The 12,343-nt window shown below is 40.4% G+C and overlaps 1 protein-coding gene across 4 annotated transcripts in view; it reads left to right on the forward strand.

Moving 5' to 3' along the window:
• LOC115223971 (alpha-1,6-mannosylglycoprotein 6-beta-N-acetylglucosaminyltransferase A-like) overlaps positions 1 to 12,343 on the forward strand; it is a 125,450-nt gene that overhangs the window by 100,692 nt on the left and 12,415 nt on the right. For all 4 annotated transcript variants that reach the window (XM_036512729.1, XM_029794734.2, XM_029794733.2 and 1 more), the window contains 3 exons: positions 1,876 to 1,978; positions 4,547 to 4,681; positions 8,236 to 8,369. In XM_036512729.1, coding sequence (XP_036368622.1) covers positions 1,876 to 1,978; positions 4,547 to 4,681; positions 8,236 to 8,369 — 372 coding nt within the window. The remainder of the gene's footprint in view (positions 1 to 1,875; positions 1,979 to 4,546; positions 4,682 to 8,235; positions 8,370 to 12,343) is intronic.

Consider the following 12,343-nt stretch of genomic DNA (forward strand, 5'->3'; position numbering starts at 1 on the left):
ATGAAAGTATTAAAAGTAAAACTATTTATAACTGTTACTCTGTTGAAGGTTTCACTTTTATTCTTTGAGTTTTGAGATGTAATACAGAACCAGTGCCAATGTTGCATTGTTTTAATCCAAACAATTACATGTTGACACTCATGGGGTCTCATAGTATTACCATGTAAAATTTGATTTGATTTGGTTGCGCCATTTGAGAATACATTGGGAACAGACAGAGATACAAAGGATTTTATACATATAATAACAGCCTAGCAGAGATACTCAGCGTTGCTTGGGATTAAAATGGCATAGTTCTTTATTGTTTTATTTGTTTCAGTCATGCAACTGCAGTCATGCTGGAACACAGCTTTTAGTCAAACAAATCAACCCCAGGATTTATTCATTGTAAGCCTAGTACTTATTCTATTGGTGTCTTTTCCCGAACTGCTGGGTTACAAGGTTGTAAACACAGCAACATCGGTTGCGAAGCAATGGTTGAAGGACAAACACAGATACAGACACACACACACACACACACAGAAATATAGACATATATAGGACAGTGTTCTTTCAGTTTCCATGTATAAAATCCACTCATAAGGCTTTGGTCAGTGTGAGGCTATAGTATATATATATATATATATATAAAACACATCATCATCATCGTTTAATGTCTGTTTTTCATGCTGGCATGGGTTGGACAGCATGACTTGGGGACTGGCAAGCCAGTAGGCTGCACCAGGCTCCAATCTGATCTGGCAAGGACTCTACAGCTGGATGCCTTTCTAATGCCAACCACTCCGAGAGTGTAGTAGGTGCTTTTTACATGTCACTGGCACGGGAGCCAGCCAGATGGCACTGGCATCGACCATGTTCAGATGGTGCTTTTTACGTGCCACTGGCACAGGAGCCTACTGGGAGGAGACTGGCATCAACCACATTCGGATGGTACTTTTTACATGTCACCAGCATGGGGAGCCAGTCAGGTGGCACTGGTATCAACCCATGTTTGATTGGTGTTTATTACGTACCACCAGCACAGGTGCCAGTCAGGTGGCACTGGTGTCGGCCACAACTACAATTTCCATTTTGATTTCAATCTTGATTTGCTTATATATATATATATATATATAGATAGATAAATATGTTGATATATATATATATATATATATATATATATATATATATATATATATATATATAATATATATGAGTAAACGCATCCTAAGAAGAGTTAATAAAGACATAAGGAAGGCACCTAATTTCTTTTTATGGCATAACACAATCGAGATGTTACATTGGTTTGAGACCAAATGAAGCAATTTTAGAGCTAAGTTCATACAGTTCAATATAGTAGACTTTTATCCATCGATATCAAAATTGTTACTTGATAGGGCATTAGTATATGCTAGATGAATTACCGAAATAAGTGATAGAGAAATACATGTAATTATGCACACTAGGAAAATGCTACTGCTCAACCAGTTGTCAAGCGATGTTAGGGAGACAAACACAGACACACAAACATACACACACACACACACATATATATACATATACGTATACATATATACGACGGGCTTCTTTCAGTTTCCGTCTACCAAATCCACTCACAAGGCTTTGGTCGGTCCGAGGCTATAGTAGAAGACACTTGCCCAAGGTGCCACGCAGTGGGACTGAACCCGGAACCATGTGGTTGGTAAGCAAGCTACTTACCACACAGCCACTCCTGCGCCTATTACTTTTCACTTTTCTTTTTTCCTTTTATAAATTTCTCGTAGAGTTCAGAGTTCAGTCTTTAGTCTTTCATTTAATACACTTATATGTATTTTGAGTATATTAAAGATATTTTGGTTTGCGTTTGACATATTTGTTTTCAACCTCCCATTTCAGGTGGTCCACTCGGAGAACTTGTTCAATGGAGTGACCTGATATCGAGTTTATATTTACTGGGACACAACATCACAATTACAAGTGAAATGGAACAATTAACTGGGTTTGTTGAATTCATTTCCTGTTATTTAATTACCTCTTCAGCAGAATGGCCCACACTCTACAGTAAGAAGTCATAATTACTAGTTGAAGTCAATTAACTTGATTTGTTTTGATTGTTTAGAACAATGGTTCTCAACCATTTTTTGCCGAGGGACCCCTTTGTATTCCTATTTTACTCAGGTGAACCCCCCACGACCATTGAATGTTTAAAAAATCCTATTATATTTTTATAAGTAAATATTATAAGGAATTCTATTTTTTTTTAAATTGTTAAAATATTTTCTGTATTTATTTTTTGTTTCTTAATCTTTTTACTTATTTCAGTCATTTGATTGTGGCCATGCGGGGGCACTACCTTGAACGGTTTTTAGTCAAACAAATCAACCCTTGGTCTTTTTTTTTTTAAGCCTGGTGCTTATTCTATCAGTCTCTTTCGCGAAACTGCTAAGTTATGGGGACATAAACACACCAACACTGTGTGTCAAGTGGGAGGACAAACACAAACATAAAGACATGAACACACACACACAGGCACACGCACACAGACACACACATACACACACACACACACACACTATATATACAACAGGCAGCTTCCAGTTTCCATATCCCAAATCCACTCACAAGGTTTAGGTCAGCCCAGATCTATATTGGAGGACACTTTCCGAAGGTGTCACACAGTGGGACTGAACCCAGAACTATGTGGTTGGGAAGCAAGCTTCTTACTACACAGCCATGCCTGTGCCTGTATAGTAGAGCCAATTATAGCACATAAATTTTAACAACAAAATTTTGTATGGGCCCCGGTCGAAAACCACTTGCAACCTTCAAAAATCTGAAAATCATCTGCAACCTGTGCTGCTAGTTAATATCTTTTAAAAAGATCTGAACCTCACACAGTGTCCTCCTCAACTTCTATAGACATTTGATATCTATCTGCGACTTTATATAGCTATGGTACAACCTCACCTGGAATTTGCATCACCGGTCTGGAACCTCTATCTTGCCCAGGATGTTAATCATCTGGAAGCCGTTCAGCGACATGCAACCAAAAGAATACCCTCCATCAGGCATTTACCATATTCTGAATGCCTTACTTCCCTGAGCATGAATACATTGAAACTCCGAAGTCTGGCAACTGACTGGGCAGACACCCATAAAATTATTAACCATCTTACAAACAATAACTCTGAGCACCTTTTCAAACTCCATCTGTCTAACACCCGTGGACATGTTTACAAAGTCAGAAAACAGCACAGCTCCCATGACTTTCGGAAACATTTTTTCACGCTGGGAGTTGCTGAAGCATGGAACAAACTGCCAGCATCAGTTGTTAGTTGTCGGAGCACTGCATCCTTCAAAACTTCCATGCTGCCTGAGATTCGCCAACACTACACCTGATTTTCTCCCCTCCATACACACACAAGCATGTATCTCACTCATACACTATTCGCTTTCCAGAAAGGAAAGGGTCCTGTGAGGTTGTTGTTGTTGTTGTTAATCCTTTAGCATTCAAATTTCTTTGTCAACTGTATTGCTTATACTTAAATCATCAAAAATGTTCCAGCCTGAAAGCTGCGGCCATGCTGGGGCACCACTGCTATTACTGTGTAACAAAATAGTTTTCTTTTTTGTCTTTGGTCAGTAAGTGTTATTTCCTATTTGCTTCTGTCTACAAATCAAAGGAAATTACTACTGCTCCCTTTAAACTTTGCTTTTGTGATCTGGACATGTATATTTTGAGTATGATACACAGAGTGGAGGTGCAATGGCCCAGAGGTTAGGGCAGCGGACTCGCGGTCAGAGGATTGCGGTTTCGATTCCCAGACCGGACGTTGTGTGTGTTTATTGAGCGAAAACACCTAAAGCTCCACGAGGCTCCGGCAGGGGGTGGTGGTGACCCCTGTTGTACTGTTTCGCCCCAACTTTCTCTTACTCATCCTTCCTGTATCTTAAGTAACGTTACAATGGACTGGTGTCCCGTCCAGCTGGGGGTAACACATACGCCACAGAAACCGGGAAACTGGGCCCATGAGCCTGGTTAGGCTTGAAAAAGGGTGCATAAATAAAATAAAATGATACACAGGCGCAGGAGTGGCTGTGTGGTTGGTTCCGGGTTCAGTCCCACTGCATGGCACCTTGGACTAGTGTCTTCAACTATAGCCTCGGGCCGACCAAAGCCTTGTGAGTGGATTTGGTAGATGGAAACTGAAAGAAGCCCATATATATATATATATATATGTGTGTGTGTGTGTGTGTGTGAGTTTGTATGTCTGTGTTTGTCCCCCCAACATTGCTTGACAGCCGATGCTGGTGTGTTTATGTCCCCGCAACTTAGCGGTTCAGCAAAGAGACCAATAGAATAAGTACTGGGCTTACAAGGAATAAGTCCTGGGGTCGAGTTGCTCGATTAAAAAGGTGGTGCTCCAGCATGGCCGCAGTCAAATGACTGAAACAAGTAAGAGAGAGAGAGGGTACAGATGACTTTTTCTTTATCATTTTATGCTTTTTATTTCTCCATTTGATTATTTTTTTTTTATCCATTTGATTTGATTTTTTTTTTTGTCAGGATCTTATCCAAACTTCCATCGGTGTTGTCTCCATGTCAAGCCCGGAAGGACTTACCTGTTGATATGATCTACACTGACCTTGTTGGTTTACGTCAGTTCAAGAAACATGTAAAAGGGGGTTATGGTAAATTCAGGTGAGTTCTGTATTACAACTCTCTTTCCTCCTCCTCCTACTGCTACTCCCCATTTTTATTTTCTTCTCCACTTCTATCTCCTCTTCTTTCTAATCTTCTTCCTTCTCTTCTTCTTCTTCCCTCTCTTCCTCCTCTTCTTTCTCCACTTCCTCCTCTTCCCCTCTTCTTCTTCCACTTCCTCTTCTTCCACTTCCTCTTCTTTCACTTCCTCTTCTTCCACTTCCTCTTCTTCCACTTCCTCTATCCACTTCCTCTTCTTCCACTTCCTCTTCTTCCACTTCCTCTTCTTTCACTTCCTCTTCTTCCACTTCCTCTTCTTCCACTTCCTCTATCCACTTCCTCTTCTTCCACTTCCTCTTCTTTCACTTCCTCTTCTTCCACTTCCTCTTCTTCCACTTCCTCTTCTCCACTTCCTCTTCTCCACTTCCTCTTCTTCCACTCCTCTTCTTCCACTTCCTCTTCTTCCACTTCCTCTTCTTCCACTTCCTCTTCTTCCACTTCCTCTATCCACTTCCTCTTCTTCCACTTCCTCTTTTTTCACTTCCTCTTCTTCCACTTCCTTTTCTTCCACTTCCTCTTCTTCCACCTCCTTTTTTCTTTCTCCTTCCTCCTCCCCTTCCCTTTCTCATCCTCTTTCTCTTTTTTCCCTCCTCCTCTCCCTCCTATTCTTTCTCCCTCCTCTATCATCATCATCCTCAATTTTACATCTATTTTTTCTTTTGTTCACCTGTCTTACCCACATTGCAGTATGGACTGTGGGTATTTTTTTTAACCACATGGTCCCAGGTTCAATTCCACTACATGGCACTTTGGGCAAGTGTCTTTTACTATAGCCTCAGGCTGACCAAAGCCTTGCGAGTGGATGTGGTAGACGGAACCTGAAAGAAACCCGTCGTATGTATATATATATATATATACACTTGCGTCAGAAATAAATTAGCACTTCTCAAATTTCTACATTAAATAGGTTAAATCAATTAACCTATGAGCTGTTCAAAACGTCTTACGCGATGAGAAAACTTAGTATGGTGTGATGTCGGTCCTTGCGAGGCGCTACCTATATCTATTAAACAAAGGAAGTTTGTCTGCATCCGCACTCCAAGTTGTTGTTGCACTGCTATGTCAACATCATAAGGCTGTAGACTCTCAAACTGCTCTGCAAACAAAGTTACGTCATCATTCTGCGCAACAGTGAACTCGCAACAAAGCAATAGTTCGAGATATGGCCACTAGGTGACAGCACATACCTTGAGTGAAGAGCAAATCAAGGGTGCTAATTAATTTCTGACGGTAGTGTATATATATATATATATATATATATATATATATGTTTGTCCCCACCCCATAGCTTGACAACTGATGGTAGTGTGTTTACGTACCCATAATTCAGTGGTTCAGCAAAAGAGATTGATAGAATAAGTACTAGGCTTACAAAGAATAAGTCATGGGGTCAATTTGTTCAACTAAAGGCGGTGCTCCAGCAAAGCCACAGTCAAATAACTGAAGCAAATAAAAGAAAATAAAAGAAATATCACTAGCACTTTAGCAAGACTAAAGAGTTGATAACCCCACCAAAAGGGGTTAATAACCCCTACTATCATAAGTAGCTAAATGAGGCATGTTGCCTGTAAACTACCATTGGATCAATCCTTTACCAATTTCTATTTTATTTTTTTCTTTGTATAATACCCGCTTCTCTCTCTTTCTTCTCCCTTCTTTCCCATTACTTTTTCTTCTTCCTCCTTTTCCACTGTTTCTTCTTCCTTCTTTCCCATTTCTCTTTCTTCTTCCTTCTTTCTTTCCCACTACTCTTCTTCCTTTCCCACTACACATTTCTCTTTCTTCTTTCCCACTACTCTTTCTTCTTCCTTTCCCACTACTCTTTCTTCCTCCTCCTCCTTTCCCACTACACTTTCTTCCTCCTTTCCCACTACACTTTCTTCTTCCTTTCCCACTACACTTTCTTCCTCCTCCTCTCCCACTACACTTTCTTCTTCCTTTTCCCCACTATTCTTTCTTCTTCCTCTTTTTCCACTACTCTTTCTTCTTCTTTCATTCCCACTATTCTTTCTTCCTTCTTTCCTGCTCCACTTTTTTCTTCCTTCTTTCCCACTACTCTTTCTTCTTCCTTATTTCCCACTACTCTTTCTTCTTCCTTCTTTCCCACTACTCTTTCTTCTTTCATTCCCACTATTCTTTCTTCTTCCTCTTTTTCCACTACTTTTTCCTCTTTTTCCACTACTCTTTCTTCTTTCATTCCCACTATCCTTCTTTCATTCCCACTATTCTTTCTTTCTTCTTTCTTTCCTGCTCCACTTTTTTCTTCCTTCTTTCCCACTACTCTTTCTTCTTCCTTCTTTCCCACTACTCTTTCTTCTTTCCCACTACTCTTTCTTCCTGCTTTCCCACTACTCTTTCTTCTTGCTTCTTTCCCACTACACTTTCTTCTTCTTTCCACTACACTTTCTTCTTCCTTTTCCCCACTATTCTTTCTTCTTCCTTCTTTCCTGCTCCACTTTTTTCTTCCTTCTTTCCCACTACTCTTTCTTCTTCCTTCTTTCCCACTACTCTTTCTTCTTCTTTCATTCCCACTATTCTTTCTTCTTCTTCTTTCCTACTCCACTTTTTTCTTCCTTCTTTCCCACTACTCTTTCTTCTTCCTTCTTTCCCACTACTCTTTCTTCTTTCCCACTACTCTTTCTTCCTGCTTTCCCACTACTCTTTCTTCTTCCTTCTTTCCCACTACACTTTCTTCTTCTTTCACACTACACTTTCTTCTTCCTTCTTTCCCACTACTCTTTCTTCTTCCTCTTTTTCCACTACTCTTTCTTCTTCCTTCTTTCCCACTACTCTTTCTTCTTGCTTCTTTCCCACTACACTTTCTTCTTCCTTCTTTCCCACTACTCTTTCTTCTTCCTTCTTTCCCACTACTCTTTCTTCTTCCTCCTTTCCCACTACCCTTCCTTCGTTCCCACTATTCTTTCTTCTTCCTTCATTCCCACTATTCTTTCTTCTTCCTTCTTTCCCACTATTCTTTCTTCTTCCTTCATTCCCACTATTCTTTCTTCTTCCTTGTTTCCCACTACTCTTTCTTCTTCCTCTTTTCCCACTACTCTTTCTTCTTCCTCTTTTTCCACTACTCTTTCTTCTTCCTCTTTTCCCACTACTCTTTCTTCTTCCTTCTTTCCCACTACTCTTTTTTCTTCCTTCTTTCCCACTACTCTTTCTTCTTCCTCTTTTTCCACTACTCTTTCTTCTTCCTCTTTTCCCACTACTCTTTCTTCTTCCTTCTTTCCCACTACTCTTTTTTCTTCCTTCTTTCCCACTACTCTTTCTTCTTCCTTCTTTCCCACTACTCTTTCTTCTTCCTTCTTTCCCACTACTCTTTCTTCTTCCTTCTTTCCCACTACCCTTCCTTCATTCCCACTATTCTTTCTTCTTCTTTGTTTCCCACTACTCTTTCTTCTTCCTTCTCTTCCGCTACTCTTTCTTTTTCTTTCTTTCCCACTACTCTCTCTTTCTGTTTCTCATCAATCCACTGAATTTATTTTCAGCTGTTTGCTACGTATTGTGGATTCATTTGGGACTGAACCAGCCTACAATCATAGAGATTTTGCTCGCAGAAACAAGTTATTGACCACATGGGGTGGACAAGATCTGCATTCTCAACAGTTCTTTACAATGTTTCGTATGTATACTAACTCCGATTTACATATAATACCTATAATATTATTAAATATATGATACTATCTATTTTTGATGCTTCAAAAATATGATATCAAATATATCATATTATCAAATATAAGAAAGTATTGAATATATAGTATTATTAAACATATATTCTTATCAAATATAAAATATTGTCAAAAATATGATATTATCAAATATATGATATTAAATATATGTTGTTACTAGCAGAGATACCCGACGTTGCCCGTGTAACATGCAATTGAAGAATTAGACTTTTCTGTTATATTTTCTGTAATGAACTGGAATATCTATGTTTCGAATTTCATCAAAATTGCAGATGAGGGTTATTTCCCTCTTTACACACCCCCAAAAAATTGTAATCGGGCCACATGTATCCCATACTACTGATTTTTATGCGCATATTCCAAAATTCCAGTCTTATTGAACCTGTTAAAAAGATTTTCCTCCTGAAAAATGAAGGTCATGGAGCTCTAAAATGTGAGATTTAAGGCCCCTGTTGGGTGTGGGCATCTTAATGTCAACCAGAGAAGTTGAATTGTTGAGAATCTTTTAAACTTGGGTCTTATATCTATTGTTTGAATTTCTTTGAAATAGGAAATATATGTTCACTGGGTTTGTAAAAGAGAGCAAAGCTACAGGAAACCAAAATGTTATCAAATATACACTGCATTCTGAAATGGTCTCTAAATTTCTAAAGTCCTTTCATGTATTGTATAACAAATAAGAACAAACACTTAAACAGTGTTTATAGGTGCAGGAGTGGCTGTGTGGTAAGTAGCTTGCTTACCAACCACATGGTTCCGGTTTCAGTCACACTGCGTGGCACCTTGGGCAAGTGTCTTCTACTATAGCCTCAGGCCAACCAAAGCCTTGTGAGTGGATTTGGTAGACGGAAACTGAAAGAAGACCATCATATATATATATATATATATATATTAGAAGAAATGAAGTACTCAGAAATTCGGATGGTTTTATATTTACAGATATTTATTTGTATATTACATGTTTTTATACATCATATATCATCTATATGATATATGATGTATAAAAACATGTAATATACAAATAAATATCTGTAAACATAAAACCATCCGAATTTCTGAGTACCTCATTTCTTCTAATATAAAATACCTGTATATCATCTCCAAACCTTCAAATATATATATATATATATATGTATGTATGTATGTATGTGTTAGTTTGTGTCTGTGTTTGTTCCCCCACCATCACTTGACAACCGATGGTGGTGTGTTTACATCCCTGTAACTTAGCAGTTCAGCAAAAGAGGCAGATAGAATAAGTACTAGGCTTACAAAGAATAAGTCCTGGGGTCGATTTGTTCGACTAAAGGCAGTGCTCCAGCAAAGCCACAGTCAAATAACTGAAACAAGTAAAAGAAAAAAAGTACTTCTGTTTATTTTGGTCCTCCTCATCTTGTTAGCTTCCCATTTCTCTGTTGTCTGCACTCATGATCCTTTATATTTATCACATTTTGCTGGTCCCTAAAACTAATTTTTTCACCTTGGAGTAATCCTTTAACCCTTTTGTATTCAGATTATTCTGTCAAATGTAAATCATGCATTATCTTGTAACTTTGAGATTTTAATGGTGTGACTGTTTATTTTAGAATGACATTGTAGAGTAGGTATGAGAGGCCAGATCTGACCAGTTTGGACCTAAAACAGGCAAAATATTTGGGCCAGATATGGATTAACCTGAAGAGCTAAGACTGAACTGGTCTGAATCATCAAAGCTCAATCATCATCATCATTGTTCGACTGTGGTTGAGACAATGGAATTTACCATGCTACGCCAGACTTCACGGTCCATCATAGCATTACGGAGGTCCTGTTGCTGGATGCCTGTATCCCTGGAGATTACATCAGGGTAGGAGAGTGTGCGCCCTCTGGTATCGCGAGTAGTTGGCTTCCAGAGGAGAAGAGTAGAAATTGCCTCGTTTTCAGCTCTACAACAATGTCCAGCAAACTGGACTCTTCTACCTTTCACAAGAGATGATACAGGTGGTCCTCATATCTTAAAATTATCAGTTTGATAGATACCCTAGCCACCTGTACCACCACTTGTCATTTTGTAAATTTTATATCATGTAAAAACCATGCCAAACAGACCTAGCTGGTACTGGTACCACATAAAAAGCACCCGGTGCACTCTGTAAGGTGGTTGGCATTAGGAAGGGCGTCCAGCCATAAAAACCATGCCAAAACAAACCTCACAGATGCTGGTTACATGTAAAAAGTATCTACTCTGTAAAGTGGCTGGCATTAGGAAGAGCATCCAACTGTAAAACCCATGCCAAAACAGACCTTGCCAGTGCTGGTGCCACATAAAAAGCACCTGGGGCACTCTGGTGATTGACATTAGGAAGGGCATCCAACTGTAAAACCCATGCCAAAACAGACCTTGCCAGTGCTGGTGCCACATAAAAAACACCTGGGGCACTCTGGTGATTGACATTAGGAAGGGCATCCAACTGTAAAACCCATGCCAAAACAGACCTTGCCAGTGCTGGTGCCACATAAAAAACACCTGGGGCACTCTGGTGATTGACATTAGGAAGGGCATCCAACTGTAAAACCCATGCCAAAACAGACCTTGCCAGTGCTGGTGCCACATAAAAAACACCTGGGGCACTCTGGTGATTGACATTAGGAAGGGCATCCAACTGTAAAACCCATGCCAAAACAGACCTTGCCAGTGCTGGTGCCACATAAAAAACACCTGGGGCACTCTGGTGATTGACATTAGGAAGGGCATCCAACTGTAAAACCCATGCCAAAACAGACCTTGCCAGTGCTGGTGCCACATAAAAAACACCTGGGGCACTCTGGTGATTGACATTACGAAGGGCATCCAACTGTAAAACCCATGCCAAAACAGACCTTGCCAGTGCTGGTGCCACATAAAAAACACCTGGGGCACTCTGGTGATTGACATTAGGAAGGGCATCCAACTGTAAAACCCATGCCAAAACAGACCTTGCCAGTGCTGGTGCCACATAAAAAGCACCTGGGGCACTCTGGTGATTGACATTAGGAAGGGCATCCAACTGTAAACCCATGCCAAAACAGACCTTGCCAGTGCTGGTGCCACATAAAAAGCACCTGGGGCACTCTGGTGATTGACATTAGGAAGGGCATCCAACTGTAAAACCCATGCCAAAACAGACCTTGCCAGTGCTGGTGCCACATAAAAAGCACCTGGGGCACTCTGGTGATTGACATTAGGAAGAGCATCCAACTGTAAAACCCATGCCAAAACAGACCTTGCCAGTGCTGGTGCCACATAAAAAGCACCTGGGGCACTCTGGTGATTGACATTAGGAAGGGCATCCAACTGTAAAACCCATGCCAAAACAGACCTTGCCAGTGCTGGTGCCACATAAAAAACACCTGGGGCACTCTGGTGATTGACATTAGGAAGGGCATCCAACTGTAAAACCATGCCAAAACAGACCTTGCCAGTGCTGGTGCCACATAAAAACACCTGGGGCACTCTGGTGATTGACATTACGAAGGGCATCCAACTGTAAAACCCATGCCAAAACAGACCTTGCCAGTGCTGGTGCCACATAAAAAACACCTGGGGCACTCTGGTGATTGACATTAGGAAGGGCATCCAACTGTAAAAACCCATGCCAAAACAGACCTTGCCAGTGCTGGTGCCACATAAAAAACACCTGGGGCACTCTGGTGATTGACATTACGAAGGGCATCCAACTGTAAACCCATGCCAAAACAGACCTTGCCAGTGCTGGTGCCACATAAAAAAACACCTGGGGCACTCTGGTGATTGACATTAGGAAGGGCATCCAACTGTAAAACCCATGCCAAAACAGACCTTGTCAGTGCTGGTGCCACATAAAAAACACCTGGGGCACTCTGGTGATTGACATTACGAAGGGCATCCAACTGTAAAAACCCATGCCAAAAC

Source organism: Octopus sinensis, linkage group LG24, assembly GCF_006345805.1.
Source record: "Octopus sinensis linkage group LG24, ASM634580v1, whole genome shotgun sequence".
NCBI classification, from domain to species: Eukaryota; Metazoa; Mollusca; class Cephalopoda; order Octopoda; family Octopodidae; genus Octopus; species Octopus sinensis.